This window comes from Sturnira hondurensis, unplaced genomic scaffold (genome assembly GCF_014824575.4).
Source record: "Sturnira hondurensis isolate 20B ecotype Veracruz unplaced genomic scaffold, ASM1482457v3 Scaffold0006496, whole genome shotgun sequence".
Lineage (NCBI taxonomy): Eukaryota > Metazoa > Chordata > Mammalia > Chiroptera > Phyllostomidae > Sturnira > Sturnira hondurensis.
This window is the reverse complement of record NW_028079127.1, coordinates 19,356,263-19,378,700: the sequence shown is the minus strand read 5'-3', so window position 1 is coordinate 19,378,700 and position 22,438 is coordinate 19,356,263. Positions and strand designations below refer to the sequence as shown.

The 22,438-nt window shown below is 61.3% G+C and overlaps 1 protein-coding gene across 2 annotated transcripts; it reads left to right on the top strand.

The window, feature by feature from the left end:
- Nucleotides 1-2,523: 2,523 nt before the first annotated feature.
- GNAI2 (G protein subunit alpha i2) lies at nucleotides 2,524-22,163 on the top strand. Of its 2 annotated transcripts, none has more exons than XM_037049669.1 (9): nucleotides 2,524-2,820; nucleotides 15,614-15,656; nucleotides 15,878-16,019; nucleotides 16,194-16,354; nucleotides 19,063-19,191; nucleotides 19,556-19,685; nucleotides 19,766-19,919; nucleotides 20,421-20,634; nucleotides 21,181-22,163. In XM_037049669.1, exons 1-8 carry the CDS (start codon nucleotides 2,703-2,705, stop codon nucleotides 20,609-20,611), a joined length of 1,068 nt encoding a protein of 355 aa, XP_036905564.1. In that variant the 5' UTR covers nucleotides 2,524-2,702; the 3' UTR covers nucleotides 20,612-20,634; nucleotides 21,181-22,163. The 2 variants fall into 2 exon arrangements, with proteins under 2 accessions (XP_036905564.1, XP_036905563.1); XM_037049668.1 differs by having other exon boundaries at nucleotides 2,574-2,820; nucleotides 21,449-22,163.
- Nucleotides 22,164-22,438: the final 275 nt, after the last annotated feature.

Sequence of the window (22,438 nt, the reverse complement as noted above, 5' to 3'; positions counted from 1 at the left end):
CCAGGGAAGGAGAGGTGGGGAGGAGGAGATGGGGACTGCAGGGCACGTCAGAATGTTGCAGTGCTGGTGTGCGGCCATTAGAGGGAGGAGAACCTCGAACTAGAGCAGACCTGTGGGGCCTTGGAGAAATTACTGTGATAACCACTCACCCCTAGGGAGGGTTTCCTACATGCCATGTGCATTCTGCACAGCTCACCTACCTTTCCTCCTTTGTCCTGACCTCAGCCAGTGCAGTGGGTAGATAATGATTTCAGGCCCATTTTACTGATGAGAAAACTGAGGCACAGGGAGTTTCTGGTACTTGTCCAAAGTAATATGCAGTTGGCAAGTTTGCAGACTGCTGCCCAGAACCCTTGCTGTCAACTTCCACTCCACCACCTCTGCCTCCTACACTGTCCAAAGCAGTGTGTATGAGCTGTAGCCTCAGGGCACTGGGGAGCCACAGAAGGTTTGTGAGCAAGAGAATGATATAATTTCTTTCAGCAGGTTCCCCTTTGCTGCATGTAGAAAGGATGGATTATAGGGTGGATTATAGAAGAGCCAAGGAGAAGGATGGAGGCCTAGAATAAGGGACTGTGGAGACACAGAACTGGGACACATTTGAATGGGAGTTGAGGAGGGAGAGAAATTGACAAGACGGGGTGGCTCGGGACAGTCAGTGTTCACAAAATCAGGACTGCAAGAGCAGTGCCAGTAGGGGAGTCCACAGTATCTAGTGTCAGGGTAGTGTGGGACTCCCAGGACTGGCGGTCAGGGGAGGAGGGCCGGAGGTGGCTGTGTGGGGTCTGAGCCCCTGAATAGGAGGTATATGACTAGAGTAGCAAACACAGGCCTAGCCCTATCCCTGGGGACCCCCACGGAGCTGAAGAGGGAGCAGTCCAGCCCAGAGTGGTAGAAGCAGAGGTTGCTGGACTCTCTAGGAAAAACACTGGACTGGAAGGGAGTGGCTAACTGGTGGGGAGGGAGCAAGGACCACAGGACCTGGGCTGGGGCTGGGGGAGGCCATACTCCCCAGGGGCACCACCCTGCCCCGCCTCCATGGATGGGGGTCTGTGTCTGCCCACCTCTGGTAAGCCAGGCCTCCAAGGAGCTGACAGGTTCTCCCTGTTGCCCGGCAACTGCAAGAGCTGTTGGCTGTTGCTAGGAGCAGGATGGGGAGGCCAGAGGAGGATCAGCTCTCCTGCATGGGGAGGAGCTGGTGGGGGAAGAAGCAAGCCCTGGAGCTGGGTTTGTAGTCAGTGTGGGGACAGGCTGTACGTGCCCATCTGTATAGCAGTCTGTGGATCAGAGGCATAAATAAAGCACACCCTGCGTGGCTGTGTCCCTGGGCAGACATCAGGTGTCTTCACCGTGTTTACTGCATGCTTTTGGCGGTGCTTGCTTGAGCTTTGGCTCCAGGAAGCAAGGAGCCTAGAAGGAACCATTGGAGGACTTACAAGCCAATGGCTCCTCAACAAGGGAGCTCTTCAGATAGAGATACACAAACACTCCAAGGAGAGCAGACAGCCTGAGGACTGGGGAGCCAAAACAAGATGTGTGCCTGGGTGGGAAGGGGGAGTCTGTGCTGCAGAGGGGGCTGTGGGTGACCAAGCATTGGTGGTGGCCAGCTCCCCTCCTGGCTTTGTGGACCTTCTTGGTCTTTGAGCTGGAGTCTCCCCAGCTGTCCCACTAGAAACACGGCTGCCTCCACCCCACCTCTGCCCAGTCACAGGGTTGCAGCCACGGTCTAGTGGAAAGACCATAAGATCATGGCCACTATGTTTCCAGAAGTCAGGTGGCATGTCTCTCCCTCCCTCTCTTTCCTTCTCCTTTGGGTTCCGGTTGCAGAGTTCCAGGCTGGAGTCCAGAATGGCTACCTGCAGGAGGATAGCACCTGGAAGATCAGAGTAGGATGGATACATCTTCGAAGACTAGAGAAGGCACCCCAGCAGAGGTGTAGAAATGGCAATAGACTTTATCTTTAAATGCAACCCAGAAAGAAAAGGGGCCAAATCTTCCTTAGGACGGAGAAAGCCGCAGTCCAGGGGATCCGGGCTCTGTGAGTCCCGAAACAAGTTTATTGGATTCATTAACTTTAACAAGTGAAGAGGACCCGCCTTCTCCACCCTCCTCACGCAACTCGCAGAAGCTCGGAGTGCTGGTTCCCGCGAGGTGCAGCGGATCCTCACCCTCCGGCGGCAAGATCCTCCCGCCCCCGCCGTCCAGCAGCTGAGCCCCAGGCGCTCCGCACCCAATCCTAGCTCGGCCGCCCGCCCTGAGTCCAATCTCTGGGCTGGCTTTACCTCTACGGCTCTCTCTCTCTCTCTCTCTCCCTCTCAGATCTTTCTCTCTTTCTCTCTCTCTCTCTCTCTCTGCCTGGCTCCACCCCCAGCCCGGCCCGAGTCTGGGCTGAGCCGAACTGCTCCTTCGCTCCTCTCTCTCTCTCGGGCCAATCACCGGCACAGAATATCTCGTGGCCCCGCCTCGGGGCCCGCCCCGGCCCAGTCCCGGGCCTGGCTCTCTCCGGCCCCACCCCTGGCCCGCCCCGTCGTCAGTGCGCGGAGTCCTGGGAGGCACCGCCCGCAGACGCTCGGAACTACCGATCCGAGAGCTGCCCGGCGGCGAGAGGTGGCCGGCGGCGGGAGTGGAGTGGGTCGCGCGGGGCCGAGCCGGGCCGGGGGCCGTGTGGGGGCCGGGCGGCGGCCGGGCCGGCGGACGGCGGGATGGGCTGCACCGTGAGCGCCGAGGACAAGGCGGCGGCCGAGCGCTCCAAGATGATCGACAAGAATCTACGGGAAGACGGAGAGAAGGCTGCGCGGGAGGTGAAGTTGCTGCTGTTGGGTGAGGCCGCGCCCTGCGCCGGGACCCCCGATTCCCGCTCCAAACCCCCAACAAGGACTTTGACTTCCAGGCTCGGGCTTCGTACTCCCACACTGGGCCTGGACCCCCACACCTGGATTTGATTTGAACTCCCAGACCTGGCCTGGCCAGGACACCCAAATAATCGTTCAAAACTCTGGGTTGGCCTGATCCGTAGCCCAGACTGTAGATCAAGCCCTCAACGCACCCCGGACTCCAAGCCCCAAAGTCAGCCAGCTAACTTGACCTCAACTAGCACAAGGGGCCCAGAACCCTTACGCTGAACCCCTCAGCGTAAGGGGCCCAGAACCCTGCTTGACCATCCGCCCTTGCTCACCAACCTTACAGGCCCTCAGAAACCCTGCCTTATCCTTCTGGCCTTCCCTAGATTTTACCCAAACCCTTGGAACCCCAGTCAGCCCCCACCCTCAGGTACCACCTGTTATTCCCACCTGCTCCCCTATTCCCATTGGGCATGAATATCCCTGGGGCCCCTGCTGGGCCCCCAGCCATTCCCTCCTTCCCCCTCTGTGCCCCATCTCCACACTGGACCCTGCGTCCACCTGTGCACCCCGACCCCAAGGGACCTCTCAGTTGGGAAGCCATGGCTGCCCTCGAGCCCTCTCAGCAACTGGAACCCTCAAACCTTTAGAGACCCCAACTCTGTGCCTCTGGCCCACCAGGTCCCTGCCTGCACACACCACTCCTCAAACCCAGCCACTCCCACCCCCTTAAGTCCTCTCCCACACTCCAGCCTTCCCCAGAGTCCCCCACCTCCCTCGCTTTGGTGGGCCAGGCTGGGAGAAGAGGGCCTAGACCCCCAAGGGGCTGGACTGAGGCGCCACTGGTCCCGCTGAGGGAGGAGGCCAGGACATGGCTTCCCAGGGAGGTAGCGATGGCTATCTGTTCCCCAGTTTCTGGACCTTGTCTGGGCTGGTAAGGAAAGGTCTGGGAGTAGGAGGGAGTGTGGAGGAGTTTGGGCTGTGAAGCCTTCAAGGCCAGGGAAGATGGTGGCTGCTTGAGAGGTGGGGGGAAGTGGAAGTGGTAAGAAAGCCGACATGTTGCTGCCCTGGCGGGCCAGCCCAGGAGATCTGCTGACGGGTACTGGGCCTCCCGCACCCCTCCGGGCAGAAAGGCTAGGAGTGGGTGAGCCTGTCGGGTCTTGAGGCCCTGTGGGGAGGGAGTAGCGGACCAGCCGGCTGAGGAGTTGGGGTGCCAGATGGGGGTGGGCATCCGAGGTGGACTTTTGCAAAGACTCTGGTCCCTGTAGTTGTCCCCATCCAGCCTTCCGCTGGGAGCAGGTGTGGTGCCTGGTGGCAGTCTGACTTGGGGGAGGTGTCAGGGTTGAGGGGAGGGAGGCCCCTGCAGCAGCACTGGAGGCTAGCTAGTGTGGGGGGTGTGGCCCCTCATCCCCAGAGCTGCTGTGGGGTCCCCAGGTTGTGAAAAGTGGAGCTTTTCACTTTGGGCATGTGGCTGAGAGACAGCATGTCTTCCGTCATCCGCCCATCTGTTGACTGTCCCCGGGGGCCTGGCCTTGGGGGCACAGCCCTGGAGGTTTCAAAATGGCATCCGCTTCTCCACTGCGGGAGGAAGAGAAGGGGCGGGAAGGGGCGGTGGCCCAGCCTTCTGGGCTGTTTTGCGTCGGGCGCTTGCCTCTTCCTGTCTCTGCTGCGAGTGCGGCAGCGGGTGGGTGTCGCCTCGGCGGAATGCCCGCCTGTCGCCTGCTGGGCCTGGGATGGTGTCTTCAGCACTGCCGCCTCCCAGTGCCCGGCCAGGGGCCTCTAGGTAGCCCCATCCCAGTCCAATGTGGGCTATGATGGGGCCAGGGACACCAGGCTCCTGGCCTGTTCTGTGTCCCAACCTGACCCCATCCCACCAGTCTTGCTCCTAGGAGCCCAGCTCAGGTGTTGGGCCTAGCAACCCCTCCAACACTGGATCAGCTTAACCAGGGGTGCAGGGTCCTGTTCATCATGTTCTAGGCTGGGGAGTCCACCTTAGCATCCTGCCCCTCCTGCTTTGCTTTCTCTGTGAAATGGGCTCCCAGGTTTGGGCCAGAGTTGTGCCTGGGCCCAGGTTGGGGAGGCTAGGGGCATCACGGAGGTTCCTGTAGGAGTGCGGGGTGGGTGCTGAGACCCTGAGACACTGCAACGGGCTGGGAGACCAAGCTCTGCCTGCAGTTATAAGGACCCAGTCTGCCAAGTCTGCATGGGGAAGTGTCCTGGCCCACCATCCCTTTCCCACCCAGGTACAGGAGGTGATGGGAGCCCAGCCGAGGCAGCTTCTGAGTGCTGGGCACCTGTCCCACATAGCGGGAAGGACTCTGTCCAGGCAACGGGACTCAGGCTGGGTGATTGCCAGCCCTCCTTCCCAGCCAGAACCGCGCCTGCTGCCCCACCCGCATACTGGCTCCTTGGAGTCGTGAGTAGAGCTGCCAGCAGGACGGTCCTGGCACTGTCACCTGCACAGAGGCAGATGTGGTACATGCTGGTGAGAGGGTTGTTCCTGGCAGCTGGGTGGGGGAGCAGAGTTGTTGATACCAGCCCTACTCCAGGGACACCCCCCACCCATCATCCCCAGGTGGAACTTGGGGCCTTGGGCTGGGCGTTAGAGGGAAGGAAGCCAGAGCTTGGGGGTGTCTTTGATTTCCCACGGGCTTGTGTGGGCAGCCTGCGGGGAAGAGAGAGGCAGTGCCTGTCGTTGGCCCCTGGCACTTTGCATCCACCTCTTCCCTTGTGCTTTCCACATTCCTGCCTCCTTTTCAAGACTCTGCTCAGGGACCACCATCCTTGAGAGCCCTTCCGTGAACCTGGGGAAGCATCTCCTCTGGCTCCCATTGTTCCCGCTTCCCCCCCACCCCCTTCAGAACGTGCTGTTTGTCTGGGTCACAGCTGCCCGCCCTTGAGACTTCATGGGCAGGGCTGAGCCTACTGTGCTGAGCACGGAGCCTGGCACCTATTGGGCGCTTCTTGTCTGTTCAGTGGAGGGAGAGCTACTGGTCTGAACTTGGCCTTCAGGATGGGTAGCTGGAGGAGTAAGATGAGCCTGGCATGTCGTGGGCAGATGGGAAGGGCTCAGAGTAGGGCCCATGACTGGGAATGGGGGCGATGATGAGACTTAGGCTCTTTCCTCCTGGTCTCACTGCAGGCCGTGCCAGCAGCTCAGAGACAGCAGCCCTTACCCCCCAACACCAAACTCTTGCTGACCAATCTGCAGCTTGTCACAGGGCACAGCACGCACTAGGGACTCCAGCTGTCCCTACGGCTCTGTGTTCTCCCTTCAGCTCAGGCTCCATGGGGCCCATTGCAGGCCTGCCTGGCTCCTGGGGTCAAACTAGAATAGCCCTGCAGGAGTGCCATTAGGGTTACCCAAGGAAGAGGAAGAGCGTTTGGTGGCCTTTGTCCTGTCTGTGTCTCTGCAAAGGGCCTGGCGACTCTAGGTGCCTGTTGAGTGTGTGTGAAAAGAACAAGCTATTGAGCTGGTCAGGAACAGGGACCAGTCATTCTGGGGCTACTGCCTGGGGCCTGGCTGGCTGGGTAGTGGGTAGAGTCTAACAGTGCCTTGAAAGTAGGGGTGCTTCCTGGAGGAGGAGTCCTCTGGGTGGTCTTGAAAAATGAGCAGCATTTGCTAGGGCCAGACATTGGAGGCAAAGGGACCAACTCAGCAAGGGCCACACAGTGGTGAGGACAGAGACTGAGGGAGGAAGACCTAGCTTAGGTTCCCAAGCCCTTGGGTGGGTGTTTCCTGGCCAGAGGTAGGAGGGCTCACCCTCCCTGGACCAGCTCCTGGGGTCATCAGATCTGGGTTCTAGTCCCAGCCCCACCTAGTGCATTGGATGAGAAAGCCAGCCACAGGTGAAGTCCTGGTAGGCTCCTCATCCGTAACGTGGGCGCGAGGTGCCTGCCTGCAGCCGCAGCTGTGGTGGGGGCAGTGCTCCGAAGTCTGCAGGTGTGAAACTGGGCGGGGTGGGGTGGGGCAGGCCTTCTGACGATTCCTGCAGATCCCTGAGGTTAGTAGGGAGGGGTCTCTCTGGCCTAGAGGCTGCTTGGCCCCCTGTATGAAGTTCCCCGGGGAACCCCCTCCCTGACCTCAAGCAGCTGCTGACAGCAACTGGCATCACCTAGAGTGACAGACTGTCCTGGGGACCTTAAGCCCAAACCCTGGGGGCTGAGCCATCTTCCTCAGAGTCTGGGGACCGGGCCTACCTCCAGGCTCCCCGCCTCTCCGTCCTGGCTGGAGCTCATTAGCATTTGAATGGGGGCGGGGCAGCTTGGGCCTCCGAGCCTCTTCTTCCCACCCCTCCCCCAGTCTGGGTAAGGCTTTGTCTTTGAGAGCGGGCTGAGGGAGCGAGGGTCTGAGCCTCGTCTGCACTCCTCTGCCTGCAGCCTGCCCAACCCGTGTTGGTGGGGGCAGCCTGAGAGTTCTTCTAGGGGTGCCCCCAAGCCAGGAGACTGGGTGAAACCAGGCGACTCTGCAAAGGAAGTGACGCGGGAGCTCAGCTGGGGGGTGGAGGGAGAACCCCAGGCAGAGGGCCTCGCAGTGGTGAGGACAGAGAGAATGAGGCCGTTGTGGTCAGGGGTGGAAGTCAGGGCAGCTGGGAAGCACAGGCCTCCATGCCAGGCCCAGGCAGCCCCGAGCCACCCATTGTGCCTGAGTCAGGGCCTGGGCTGCCAGATGGGAGCTGGCACGGTCAGGGGTCCCCTGGTCCTGGGCAGCCTGTTAGGTCCATCCCAGCGGTCCCTCGGCTGCCAGCACTGCAGGGGCTGGCCCTCGGGGTGGCTGGAGCACGCTGGTCCTGTATGCCCTGCCCTTGAGCTCGTCTCTGTCTCAGTCTCTCTCGGCCTTTGTCTTAGCCACCCATTCTTTTGGCAGGAACAGGATGGAGGAAGCTTTGTCCACATAAGCTCTTAGGGACCAAGCTCTTAGGTCCCACTGAGGGACCAAGACCGTGTCCCACCACAGCCCCTGGCAGAGGGCGAGACAGCCTGACCCAGAGCCTGGTGCTGTGGGGGAGGCAGGACTGCGGGGGCAGGGCAGGAGTCCCAGCCTTGGGGTTCAGTGAGAGGGAAGGGGTCATCGGGCACCCCTCCTGAGAATGCCCTACACCGTGCCCTGTGGACTAGGCCTTCGATGGTGGTGTGGTACCTGAGTCTTGGAGGCGTCCCCTCCCTCAGCCTAAGGACAGGTGGGGCCTCCTTTGGCCTGCTCTACCAGCCTGGAGCTCTTGTCCCTACTAAACCCCAACCCGCCCTCCCCCTCCCCCCCAGCACTGCCTCTTGGGGCTGTGGCTATATTGACAGTTTAGAAGGAATAATCTCCCCAGAATAACCAAAGATGATTATTTATTTATTTATGTATTTATTTATTTAGAGATGGGAGGAGGGAGGAAAAAGGAGAGGGAGAGAAACACTGTTGTGAGAAAGACACATCGATCTTGTTGCCCGTCATATCAGGACCAAACCTGCAACCTAGGCATGTGATCTGGCTGGGAATTGAACCCTTGACCTTTTGGTTTGCAAGACAGTGCCCGACCAACTGAGCCACCTGGCCAGGGCTGAATAACCAAACATTTGCTGGGCACTTGTGCATGTATTTCCAAGGCTTGGCAGAGAGTGCCAGGCCTATGTGAGCTGGAGCCTAAAGGTGATCACTGAGAAGGTGTCCTTGTGGCTTGGTGCATTCCAGGGTGTCCATGGTAGCACCTGTGTCCCAGGCAGGAGGAGGGGCACTGGAGTCTGCTTGGCAGGGCTGGGCCTCTCAGGGAAGTGGTGTCCACACCAGAGGGAAAGGAGGAAGCAGCTGGAGGAGGAGGAGCCCAAAAGAGGAAGAGGCTAGAGGCCTGCTCCTGCTCTGTGCTGGGAGCAGGAGGGTGAGCCCCATCAACTTGGGGATCTAGCAGGTGAGCCCTAGCTGCCCAGGCTCACCTGTGCACCCGCCTGGGCTGCCCTCCTGGTGTGCACTGGGTGGGAGTCAGTCCGGGAGGCTCCGTCCCTCGTCCTGCCCCAGCAAGCACTGGGCCTAGCATCCCAGGGAAGGTGGCGCCTTCAAGAAGGATTCCAGGCCCCTCCTTTGACCACAGGAAGTGGTGGCTGGGAGAGGGACACTGGCTGGAGAGCTTGCAGGAAAGCAAAGGGCTGCTCCTGCGTTCCCGAGCGGCCATTGCCCTCCACAGCCGGAAGGCCAGCCACAGGACGAGATGAATGCCCGGAAATGGAACAGCAGCCCCCAGGATTAGCTCACTCTGGGTTTCCCCTGCCTGGCCGTGGACAGAGGGCCCCTTGGTCCAGACAGAGGAGTGCCCCCTGCTACTACCCACGGCTTGGGGTGCCCTCACTTGGTCTGTGGGGATACCAGCAGCTGCCTCTGATTGTGCCTTAACTGTTGCGTGGGGCCACACAGTCCCGGGTCATGTCCTACTTAACCCCGGGAGCCTGGGGCTGATGTCACACTCATTTCACTGGTGGGGAAACTGAGCCTGGGGGACATGGCAGGTTCCCTCTCAGGAGTCTGTGCCCAGCTGGCAAGAACTGATGAGTCAGGACGGCAGACAGGCGCTCGAGCGTGCATGTGTTCTGCGTGTGCCTGGGGACCTGTCTCGGGGGCCCCGTTCCTCTTTTAGGAGGTTGAAAGGGGACAGTCTGTCCTGGAGGGTGGGCCCCGAGACTGCGCACGAATCGTTTTCTGCTCAAAGCCAGAAATCTGCGGGTGGCCAAGGGTGACCTCGCCCTGCCTTCCCTCCCAGCCCACATCCCCTCGGCAGTGATCGGGGCACAGTCAGGCAGCTGAGGGTGTCACTGTACCCTTTCATTGTGCTTGTTCTTCCCGCCCCTGCAATGCTTAGGGAGCTTGTGCCCAGCTCGAGGCTGTCGAAGTCCTGGGTGGACCCCTCACTTGGGCAGATGATGGAGTTGTCCAGAGGAGAAGGAGAGTGTGTTCCCTCGGAGGGCTCCCTGTGAGCACAGGCTGTGGTGGGCCGCTGTGCGGGGCTTCGTGGCAGCAAATCGTGCCCCTTGGCCTCTGTGTCTGAGCTTGGTGGCCTTCCCCTCCGCAGGCAGGTTTCCAGGGGCACTGCCCTGTGTGTCCAGGCCTCTCTGGGCTATGAGGCCACATGAAGCAGAGAGCACGTGTCCTCTTGACCACTCGAGGCCTCAGGTCCTAGAGGATCCCACTCTCAGTGTGACCTCCGATTGTCCTCTTTCCTCTCTGTGCCCAGTGCTGGGACCCACGGGCCCACATTCTCAGCATGGTGCCATGGCTTGTGGGCACACAGACACCCTGCTGGCTGGGGCTAGACCCGGGGGGCAGTCTGGGGTGAGTGTGGGGGTGCCTGGGAGGGTCCAGAGCAGGCCTGGGGCTTGGCACTCTTCCTTGAGGAGGGTGTTTTCTAGGTGGGGACACTGAGGCCCAGGCCCGGGGCATCTCACAGAGTCCGGAGAGTGGGGCTGGGGTTAGGTTCTTGGAAAATAGCAGCTCAGTTCCGCACATGAGCAGCATGGGGTGGGGGCAGCTGTGCCTCTGGCCTGGCTCCTCCTGCGACCTGCGTCCTCCTCGGCCTGTCCAGGCTCCTGTAGAGGCTGAGACCAGTTCCCTTAAGGGCTAACAGTAAACGGATCTCAGGGCCTCCCAGCTGGCCTTCTCGCCCAGTGCCTTGGCTCCCTCTGCACCATGGTCCCCCCACTGAGGGAGACCATCCCCCCTGCCCTGGAAATCCCTCTCTCTGTCGCTGTCTGGCCAGCCCGAGGCCTGTTTCTCCTGCGCAGAGAGCTCTGATTTGGCAGAGGACAGCGGGCCCCGTTGGTGGAGCGTCCCTGATGGACATCTGGAACCCCTGGAAGCCGCTGGAGGCCGCCCAAGTGTTAGGGACGGGGTGGGGGTTAGGGGGCTGGGTGGGAGATCTGGGTTTGTTAGGGCCCCTAGGGAAGGCAAGGCCCCCCATGGGCGGGGTGTCACAGTGCCCACCCAAGGCTCCCACAGTGCCAGCCCTGTGCTGAGCCTCCTCAGAGGGAGCAAGGGGCCAAAAAGAAGTAGCACCTGGGGGAGGAAGCGCTGCTGGGCGGGCCTTGGGGGGCCTTTGTCTGGCTGGCCCTCCCCCTCCTGTCCGTTCCCATTGTTCCCCTCTGCGGTGGCTCGGAGGCAGAGGGCTTCCCAGGCTCAGGAGTGGGTGATGGGGGAGGGCCCAGGCCCCTCCCCCAGAGGCCCCTGGCTGAGGCTGCTTTTCAGAAACAGATGCTCCAAGCGCTGCCCAGCCCCCACCGCCTGCACTGGGTCTCTGGCTGCCAGGCTCCCCCTGGTGGTGGCAGGTCCACAACCCCGAGGCTGCCTGGGAGGGGCAGGATCTCTGGGGGCCGAACCTTGGACGGTGCTGGAGACGTGGCACCTTCCTGGGATGGGAGTGGGAGGTGGTGCTAGGGTGCCTTTGGGTGGGCTTGTCAGGGTCACCCCCACCTTCTCCCGTGCCCCACTGGGGTAGGCTGAGGCATTGTGGCAGTGGGGGGGCGGGCCTGGCACTGTGGGTTTGAGCTGGGCCGCTGCCCGCGTCTACCCTGTGGTCACAGCCACTGCAGCTTCTGAGAGCCTCTATCCAGGGCCTGCCACGTCAGCTGGCGGGGCTCCCTGTCCCCTCGAGTTCCAGGGGGGCCCACTGGCACCCGGGCCTCTGCAGAGAGCCTTGCCCCAGCCTGTGCAGCCTTCGGAGTGCAGGGAGCTGGTGAGCAGTGCTCGCGGTGAGCCTTCTAGGCACGAAGGAGGCCGGGTCTTATGGAAGGGAAGCCGGCAACCCAGAGCAAAAAGCTGGCAGAGGAGTGCGTGGCCCTCACTCGCTCCCATCCCAGGTCACACAAGTCCCCGGAAGCACGGCTGCTGAGTCAGCCCCTTAGTGGCTGGTCATCGCCCTCCCTGTGCTTTGTCTGAAAGCCTGAGACACTCCTCCAAACACGACGCCCTAGCAGGCCGCTCTGCAGGTTGTGGTTGTGGTGACCTGTACGGTTGGACAGCCCTGGGCTGCAGCGTTCATTTCAAGTGCTTTGGAGAAATCTGCATCTTCCAGAGGGTAGGGAGTCACGCTAATAACTTTTATCTGACTGCTCCCCATGCGCCAGGCTCTGTGAGAACAGCCTCCTCTTTCATCCTCGCCCCTCTCCTAGGAGGAGGTAATGGTGGTGTCCTGTTTCACAGATGAGGTGCCAGGACTGATAGGAAGGGGCTGGGTGTGGGGAAGTCAGCCTGGGTGCCAGGGCTGTGGCAGGCTTGGACCTCCCTCTGGGAGAAGCCCTGAAAGCCAGAGGTGGGCTGGCCGGCCCTTCTAGGCTTGGCAGTCTCTGCAGAGGGGACAATGGCATGTCACGGCTTCCCATCGGGGCAAAGCCTTGTCTGAGTGGGAGGTAAAGGGCCCAGGATGGATAGGCAGCAGTGACTTGAATGCTGGATCGAGCAGCTGGACCGGTGGCCGTGTTGCAGAGGCCCCACAGGCCTTCTTCAGACAGGTGGCCTGGTACTGTCCCCCTTCCCCCATCTGTTCCCTCCTCCGCTGGGGCTCAGCACTCCCAGAGTGGAAACAGATGTTCTTACACAGCCGCTGCCACCCAACACATCAGGGCAATTACTGTCCCCCTGCTGGGGGCCCGGCAGCTGCGCCCTGGGGTAGGGGCTGCAGAGCTTTCTCCCTTGGTGAGAAGAGGTGCGGCCCAGTGGGAACGCTGCCGGCCACCCCAGAGTCTCTGTGGGCTCCTCTGGTCTCACACAGTTGAGCATGGAGTGCCTGGTGGGGCCCTCTATGGCAGGAGACACCTCCACCTTCTGCTGAGGTCCCCTGCCCTGCACCTTCGCAGCAATCTGGAGCCAGCGAGTAAAGCCCCCTCCTCCCAGGGAAAGGTACAGACTGCAGGGGGCACTGAGTGCCCAGGATCAGCAAGGTGCGAACAACCTTTGAGCCCAATTCCAGCTTATATGATGGAAAAGGGGGGCCTGCTGAGGAAGTGACCAGTGTGACTGGTGGGCTGCCCAAGAACCAGGGCCCTGGTCCAACCTGTTCCACCAGGGGTCAGGACGTGGTCCCACGCACCTGGCCTCTGGCCCCCCCCCCATCTGCCCCAGCTGCTCCTGGGCCGTGCTCCTGATTCTGAGCCGGTGCTCTGCCCCCCTCGTGTCCCTGCTGTCTGCCTGGCTGCCAGCACCATGCCCTTGTCCTACCATTTTGGCCTGCCTGAGTCCAGGGACAAGGCTCTGTGACTTTGGTTTGTCCACCTGTCAAATGGGGGTGTTTTACAGTGACCCCTGCTCGGGGAGGAGAATGGCTTCCTAATTCTTAGAGTGTGAGACCAAGGGAGACTGAGACTCGCAGGGAAAGCTGGTGGTCGGCGGGCTGGGGTGGGGTGGGGTGGGGAGCAGGCACCCTGGCCCCTGCCCACCTGCGTTGGCCACCCAGCAAGGAAAATCAAAGAGATGCAAAGTGAGTTTGTGCTGTGTTTGTTCCCCGTCGCTGGGCAGGGCCACCACCTGGCCCCTACCACTTACCCAGAAAGTGGTCCACGGGCCAGGCAGGGAATCTGGTGCCTCCGGGGGACAAGAGTCCCAAAGTTACACAAGGACAACCCTCACCCGGACCTCTGGTCCCCGGTGCCCTGGAGAGCTGTCACTCTGTGGGTTCGCCCAGCGGGGTTGGCAGGAGTCTGGCCCATTCCTGCACACTCTTGGCCCCCGCTGCCCCACTAGGCCCTCTCCCCACATCCCTGCTCAGCAGGTGGGGTGCGAGTGTGCCAGGTCCTGGCTGCTTCTGGGCTGTGCGCTGTGGGGGTGGGGGGCTGTCACCTGAGCCCCGCCCATACCCAGCAGCATACCCCAGGTGCCCCAGCTGGACCAATAGAGGGGCTTGCTGCCTCCCTGCATATCTGCCGCTCCTGTTGCTCATCGCTCCTGGGAAGCAGGCTCAGGACAGTCAGAAGCCCATGATTCCAGGCAGCTGGTGGCACCTGTGAGGAGAGCCCAGACCCTCCTCCGGGAGACCACTGGGCTGTGAATAAACCCAGGGCCACCCCTGTGAGGGCACAGCTGCACCTCAGCCTTTCCTGGTAACATGCGGATCTGGGGCACAAGGTAGAGCAGGTGTGGGTGGGTCGGGGTCTAGGTGGGGTTTGCTGCTGCGTGGAGGGGTGGAGGGTGCTGCAGACCCAGCGGCACGGAGCGAGCCCAGGGTCTGGCTGCAGCCCAGGGCTCTTGGGGTGGCTTAGAGGCACTGCCCGGTGGGTGAGGTGGGCCACACAGGGGACTGCAACCTGTGGCCACCGCCTCCTGGTTCCCTCCCTTGTGAGGGGGGGAGAGCTGAACTGCCCTGCAGGGCGGCTGTGGGATTTGGTTACTAGCGGGCGCCACTCCAGCTTTTGCCATTGTTGTTCTTGTTGTGCCATTTGTACTCTTGGGTTAGTTTGTATATGGGCCACACTGTCCTCTGAGGCCTCTTTACCCCGAGGGGTTCAGTCCCCGAGTTCAGCCTGCCTGCCAACCCTGCTGAGCTGCGCAGAGCGGCCCACCTGCCACAGTGATCAGGAGGGTTGGGACACACACTGGATCAGCTGTGCCTGGCAACATGGGCAGAAAGGCCTGCAGGTGGCAAGAGGCAGGCCTGGCACGTGCAGCTGCAACTGGCAGTGATGGGGTTGGTGCAGTGGGAATGGTGGGCAAAGGCTCAGGGCAAGAGGGGCCCCGTCGGGGTGCCTTCCGCCTGGAGCTCAGGAGTAGTGGCTGGAGAGGCGGGTCCTGCCCCTGCCCCTTCTGTCCCTCGGGCTTCTCTGCACAGACCCCCTGGCAAATGCAGCTTCCCTGAGTGGCGCCCTCCAGTCTGGCTCTGTGTGCAGGAGCGGAGCTGGGAACTGGCTGTTTTTTCACAGCCTCCCACGGGGGCTGAGCCATAATTTGAGAAGGGCCGGGCAGGCCAGGCATCCTGGCCCCACACACTCCCCTGTCCTTCTGAATTCCGGCTGCACGGTCTGGGGCCCAACTTGACTTCTCTGAATCGCCCTGTCCTCTCCTCTGTAAAGCGGGACAGGAGCAGTGTCTCATGTCTGTGCGTCTGCTGTGACCCTCACAGGAGGCTTTGGCCAAGGGGAAGTACAGGCTGGCTCTGCCAGGCCGGCTCTGCCAGGCCAGTGAAGCCCCTTGTGTGAGCGTGTGTGAATGTGTGTGTGTATGTCACACGCCTGTCTCCCAGGGCCTGGTCCCCCTCTGCTCAGGGCAGATCTGGGCCCAGCAGACCAAGGCCTTGGCCTTGGGCCATGTCTGGGAGACCAGAGTATGATGATGCCCTGCCCATCCCAGGGACCTTGGCAGCTCCGGCTGAGTGGGAAGAGGGCCAGTGCCCTCTGACGAGTGCAGGGTGCCTTCACGCCAGCTCTGCCTGGGCTCCGTGTTGATGAGCACCAGCCGCAGAGCCTGCGTGTGTGAGGACGGGGTGACTTCTGCAGGGTTGGCCCCAGACTCCATCCAGAGCCCCTGGACTCAGGCAGGTGGTGGGGGCCATGGTGGACTGTGGAACTTGAAAGAGGCGAAGGTCTGGGGAGAGTCAGGGTGTCTAAGTTGCCTTGACCACGGTGACCACGGTGGCCCTGCCGGCCACAGCCCTGGCGGCTCTGCTGCCTGCCAGGCCCAACCGCACACGCCATCTAGTGATGCTCTGGGTCGGATGGGGTGGGTTCTGCCTCCAGGAGTGTGGGGTAGCTGGGCCGCTCGTGGCCTCCCCTGGCAGCCCCCCGGCCGGCTCCCTGACCACCTGTGCCCTTCGTTCCAGGTGCGGGTGAGTCGGGAAAGAGCACCATTGTCAAGCAGATGAAGTAAGTGCTGGGTGCAGAGGCAGCCGCCACGCTTGCCTTTCTCCTCTTCCTCGCAGCCAGGCCAGGACCTTCCTAGACACAGCCAGCCATCCTCAGGTCCCAGTGGGTTGGGGGCGGTTCTATCCTCTCTGAAGTAGGTCCCTGCAGGGTCCAACAGCCCCAGGCGGCCACGTGTGGCCCCTGTGGCCTGTGCACACTGACCCCTGACCCCCGGCTGCCAGGATCATCCACGAGGACGGCTACTCTGAGGAGGAATGCCGGCAGTACCGAGCGGTAGTCTACAGCAACACCATCCAGTCCATCATGGCCATTGTCAAAGCCATGAGCAATCTGCAGATTGACTTTGCTGATCAGTCCCGCCAGGTATGTGGACTCCCCCGTACAGCTGCCTGCCTCCTAAAAGGCCTCAGGGCAAGCCCTGTCCTGGGAGACCTGAGAACTCCCCAGCCTAGGGCCCATTCTGGAGGCCTCCATGCCCTCAATGGGTGGGGCGGGGTGCGATCCTGCGACGGGCTGACCGCCCGCTGCTGTGCCCAGGACGACGCCAAGCAGCTGTTCGCACTGGCCAGCACAGCCGAGGAGCAGGGCGTGCTCCCTGAGGACCTGTCCAGCATCATCCGGAGGCTCTGGGCTGACCACGGTGTGCAGGCCTGCTTCAGCCGCTCTCGGGAGTACCAGCTCAACGACTCTGCTGCCTAGTGAGTGCCCGGGGCTGGGCGGGGTGGCCGTGGTCGGGACTGAGGGCCGGCAGCACCCTCGGAAGCGTGCCACTAGTCTCTGAAGCTGGAGACTGTCAGCCAAGGCCCTGGTGGCTCAGGGTTTGGGTTGGAAGGCACGATCCCTAAAGGCCAGGTGCTCAGGTGGCTAGAGCGTCATCCCAATACACCCAGGAGGAGGCTTCGACTCCTGGTCAGGGCCCATGTAAGAACCAACCAATGAATGCCTCAATAAGTGGAGCAGCAAATTGATGTTTCTTTCTTCTCTCTCTCTAAAAAATCAATTAAACCCTGGCTGATGTGGCTCAGTGGATTGAGCCCCAGCCTGCGAACCAAAGGGTCACTGGATCAATTCCCAGTCAGGGCACATGCCTGGGCTGCGGGCCAGGTCCCCAGTGGGGGGCGCACAAGAGGCAACCACATGTTGATTGTTTCTCTTTCTCTCTTTCTCCTTCCCTTCCCCTCTCTCTGAAAATAAGTAAATGAAATCTTTTTAAAAAGTCAGTTGAAAAACAAAAAAAGCTAGGAGGAAGGCCAGGCAGGGTGGCTTGCAGAATCCATCCCCTCCTAGCCAGTCGTGTCTAATCTGCCCTCACACACGACCATTCTGAAGAAACACTGGCTGCCACCTGCTCTGTGGCAGTCCCTCTGCGAGGCTTCAGGGACACGGTGAGTGGAGCAGACAGGTCCCCAGGCAGTGACAACTTCTGGTGTCAGTGTTCTGGTAGGTGTTGGGGTAGGTCCAGCGAGGCGCTGTCCCATTGGAGCTCTGAACTTGGCTTAGTGGGGAGGGATGGGAAAGGCCTTCGGCAGGGGCACAGTGTGGGCCAGCGCCTGGGGTGGGAGAGCGCTGGCAGGGCATGAGGTCACAGAGGAAGTTCACCCTGTCTAGGGAGGGAGACACCAGGGGGAGGGGATGGCCTGGGAGGTGACAGGTGTGTGTAGGTTGCAGCCCAGGACTTCAGCTCTGACTCCTCCTGCTGGCTCCTAGCTGAGCCTAGGACTCAGGTGGGGAATCACAGGGGGTCCCAGGAGTCCCAGAGGCCCAGCCCACAGGACGATGCCCTGACCTGCTTCCCTGAAGTACCCACCTTACGTCAAGCCTGGTGCAGGGTGCTGAGTCCCCTAAGGGAATAGGACAGGCTGGTGGCCAGCGCTGATGGCTACAGGGCTTTGGGGGACATCCACAGGTTCTAGATGGTGCCACCCAGATAGGCTGCCGACCTTGTACTCCCACCTCCCCTCTCTTGCCCCTGCTCAAGCCAGTCCCTTTATCTGCCCACCAAACCCTGAGCCGTCCGGGAAGGGACAGGACCTCAGGAAGGTGGGTGGGAGACGGTGTCCTGGCGGTAATGCCTGAGCCCCGCCCAGTTACACAGATGGCCTCCCCCAGCCTCGCCCCTCAGGACTGAAGGAGGATGAGGACAGGACCAGGTCTGGACCCCCTTGTGAGCACACTCCCCTCTCAGGAGCTGCGCAGTCAGCCAAGCACAGGCCTCGGCGCTGCCCCTGACAGAGGCCCAGCATCAGCAGAGTTTGTGGGTCCAAGAGGCAGGGAGGTGAGCCCTGTCCACCATTGCCACCTCAGGGCCAGGGCTACTCAGGGAGGGTGAGCACAGAGCCACCTTCCAGGCCACGTGCTGCTCCTCCCTCATTCCGCTCCTCACTCCACGTCAGGCACCCGCTGTGTGCCCAGCGCCCTTCGGGGGTGGGGGGGGTTCGGCAGAGACCTCGGGCCCTGTTCTCCTAGACAGGTTTCTGCCTTGACAGGATCACCCAGGGTGGGAGTGGATTGGGACACCACAGGGGACGGGTGGACCCCACCTCCTGTCACAGCCATCCTCCCAGGTTGCCACAGGGCAGCTCCTGCGGCGAGCCTCCGTGCCGCGGAGGGAGAGACCCGTTCGGAACCACCGAGGGGCCTCCAGGCTGGAGGCTCTCGGTAGGGGGTGGGGCCTGGTATGGAGGTCACAGCACAAGCGTCATGGTCCCCCATGGCCCTTCCTGTTTTTCTGTTCTGTGTCTGTGTCTCTGAGGTCATTTCCCTCTGGCCAAGCTGCTGGTGGCAGCCAAGGCCTAGCCCCAGCTGCCAGGCCCCGAGAGTGAGACGTCAGCACAGCAGGCACTGGGCAGCCTCTGGGAGGCCCGGGCCCAGCCCCCAGAGCACACTGGGGGGTACTGAGGCAGGCTGCAGTGCTGGCCCTGGGGCCCAGCTGGGGAGGGTCAGTATTCATTAAGGGAGCTGGTAATGTGGAGCCCCTGGGACCTCTGCCAAGCAGGCATCCTCCCCTGAGGAGCCCAAATTTTATTGGATGCTGGGCAAAGAGCCCACTGGGTCTGGCAGGCCCTAACCTGCTCAGCCCCGCATCAAGGGACATGCCAGGCTGCCCTGTGGCTGATGCCATAATTGCACCGATTAGCATCCCAGATCCCTCACTGAAGAACTCATCTGCCCCCTCCCACCACCTCACCCGCACCTCCACTACGCTGGATCCTGTCCCAGGTAGACCTGACCCAGACCAGACTGGGGCTGGGCTGGCTGGCCGGCCCCCAAATTTCACTGCCCCCCCACCCCGGGCCTGGGCCACAGGTGGGACGGGTATTCTCATTCAAGCAGTGAACATAACGCAGGGGTGCATGGGAGAAGGCCCCATGCTGGCCTCTGTTGACCCCACCACCACCCCCCGCAGCTACCTGAATGATCTAGAGCGCATCGCACAGAGCGACTACGTCCCCACGCAGCAGGATGTGCTGCGGACCCGCGTGAAGACCACGGGCATCGTGGAGACGCACTTCACCTTCAAGGACTTGCACTTCAAGTGAGTGGCAGGGTGCAGAGGCAGGACCTGCCAGCCTTTGAGGTGACAGAAGCCTGCTCATGGCTGTGTTGGGAGCCAGGGGCTAGTCCAGGACCCCCCGCCCCACTCTGAGACTTCTGAGGCTGTGCACCTGCCGGCGGCTCTCATCCTCTGCTGTGCCTGTCTGCGTGGCCAGGGCCAGTCCCGCTGACCAGCCCCGATCCTGCCGGGCCAGACCCTCCCTAGCCCAGAGCCAGGAGAATGGGGGACAAGTGTGGAGGATTCCATGAAGGCTGTCCCACTCTGAGCAGGCCTCTGTCCTCAGGTTCTGGGGACCCTCTCCCAGAACCCCATTCTCTGGAGTAAGGCAGCCTTGTGTCCACAGGATGTTCGATGTGGGCGGACAGCGGTCGGAGCGGAAGAAGTGGATCCACTGCTTTGAGGGCGTCACAGCCATCATCTTCTGTGTGGCCTTGAGCGCCTATGACCTGGTGCTGGCCGAGGACGAGGAGATGGTGAGGGGCTAAGAGGCCACAGGTGGGGCGGGGCGTGCCAGCCATGCTGGTGCCGACTGACCACTCCGTCCTGCCCTCAGAACCGCATGCACGAGAGCATGAAGCTGTTCGACAGCATCTGCAACAACAAGTGGTTCACAGACACGTCCATCATCCTCTTCCTCAACAAGAAGGACCTGTTCGAGGAGAAGATCACACAGAGCCCCCTGACCATCTGCTTCCCTGAGTACACAGGTGCGGGGGCTGGGCCTCTGGGGAGGGTGGGTGGTGGCCTGTTAGCGCCTCCTGCTGGACAGAAGTGGGGCCCCGGTCCCAACGGTGCTTCTTGGGCACATGTAGGCCCTTCTTCCCACCCTGGGCTGCGGACCCCATGTATGTGCACATGGGTGGATGTGTGTGTGCACTCACAATACAGTCATCCTACCCTGGCTGGTGTGGCTCAATGGATTGAGTGCCGGTCTGAGAACTGAAAGGTCACCAGTTCGATTCCAGGTCTGAGCACATCCCAGGGTTTCAGGCCAGGTCCCCAGTAGGGGGCATGTGAGAGGCAACGGATTGATGTGTCTCTTGCACATTGGTGTTTCTCTCCCTCTCTCCCTCCCTTCCCTTCTCTCTAAAAATAAATAAGTAAAGTCTTAAACAACAACACAGCACACACGCCACACGCCCATCAGTGCCCATTGGGCTGGCCACCCACCGCCCACATAGCGCTATTCCCTATGCTCTGTCCCACAGGCGCCAACAAGTATGACGAGGCGTCCAGCTACATCCAGAGCAAGTTCGAGGACCTCAACAAGCGCAAGGACACCAAGGAGATCTACACACACTTCACGTGCGCCACCGACACCAAGAACGTGCAGTTTGTGTTCGACGCTGTCACTGACGTCATCATCAAGAACAACCTGAAGGACTGCGGCCTCTTCTGAGGGCCTGCTGACCTGGCAGGATGGTGAGCCAGAAGGGGGCCAGGCAGGGAGCTGGGGAGGGACACAGTGGGGACCCTGAGTACCTGTATGAGGGCAGAGGACAAAGGTCACATGGGCTGGTGAGTCAGGGGGGCCACCGAGTGGAGGGGCACTGAGGAGCTGGCACAGGCAGGGCTGGGCTCTGTTCTGCCTAGCGGTCCCCGTGGCAGAAGCACCTGGCTATGCACCAGAACGGAACTAAAAGGCTGTCCGACCTTCCTTGGAAAAAACTCACCTCCTCACCCACAGCCCATTGGCCTAGCCTGAAGGAGGCTGGGCGACGGGGGCCTGACCACCTGTCAGTGTGAACAGCTCTGTGCTCCTCCCTGCTGAGGGTCCTGGGGAGGGGGAGGACTGTGCCACTACTCAGGCCCCCACTGCCACGTAATCCAGCAACTGACACCAGCTCTTGGGTGGCCACTGTGTCCCTGGTAACAAGAGGGGGCAGAAAAGGACAGGGTCATTGTCTAGGGAGGCGGGAGAGTCACACAATGGCTGCCTCCCAATCCATGACTATCCCCCACCTCCAGGGCCACCACCGACTCTGCTCCCCCCAGCCCTGAGGAAGATGGGGACAAGAGGACCACGCTCTCCACCTGTCCCTCCCCAGCCGCTTTTCTCCTCTTTCTCCGTTCTTGGCTCCCCAGTTCCCCTCCCTCAGTTCCAGAGACTTGGGGGAGGGGTTGCCACAGGCCTCCCTGTTCAAAGCCCACTCTTGTCCCAGGTGCTGGGAGTGGCCTCGGTACCCCCTTCCCCGGCATCTGTTCTGGTTTTAACCCTTGTCTTGTTCTGGGACAGGGGAGGGGAGCACATGCTGAGTCTCCCAAGACCTGTGTCTGGAGGGGCACCCACTTCTCCAGCCTGGGACCCCTGGCTTCGCCCAACACCAGCCCCTGACCCAGCCCGAGTCCAAAATGTTTACAGGGAGCCTCCCCCCACCCCCACCCCCACCCCACCCCCACCCCCACCCCCGCAGTCGCTCGGAGGCCCCAAAGGAAAAGCACAAGAAGCGTGTGACGCCACCGCTCCTGGAGACCACAGTTTGCCTGCTCGTTCTCGTAGCTTTTTTAAAAAAAAAAAAACAGTAAAGGAAAAAAACCTGCAAACCTAGAACACTTTTTAGAGAAAAACTATTTAAAACTGTCCGACCCTGACCAGCTCCCACCCAGCCCCATTCCAGCGATTCCGTGCCTTGTGTCTGCGTGTTTACACCTGCCCACTCCTGCTGGCGTCCCGCGCGGGCCACGCCCCCACCCTGCCCTCCACGCCGCGTGGCCTGGGGGCTGTTCCGGACAACTGCCAGCGTCTCGGAAGGCCGCCCCAGCAGCCCTGGGCCCCGCTCCATTAACCTCCACGTAGCTCCTTAGCGCTAACCTAGGAACCGCCGCTGCCTGCTGAGGGGCCATGTCCCTCATGCCCTCCCCCCAGGTCGGGCGTTGAACACTTCCTTGCTTTTTTCACGTTTTATGGAATTGTTCACCTGGTTTGAAATAATAAAATGTAGAAAGAAAAATACCAAGAACTGCTTGGCTTTCTCTGGGGAGAAGGGGGCATAGCCCCCCACAGATGTGCTGTGGGGATGGGGGTGTGGTGCTGAGCCCTCACTGGGACAGCACCCCAGGGGCTCGCCTCTCCGTCGCACTCAGGCCTATTCTTCCAGCTTCAGGTTTCCGCCAGGGACCTGAATGTCTTTCCTGCTTGGGCCTGTATGTCTGCTCTCTCCTCCCAGCACCTCTGTCTGCATTGCTGAGATTGGGGCTGCCTTCAGGCCTTACTGGATGGAGCAGC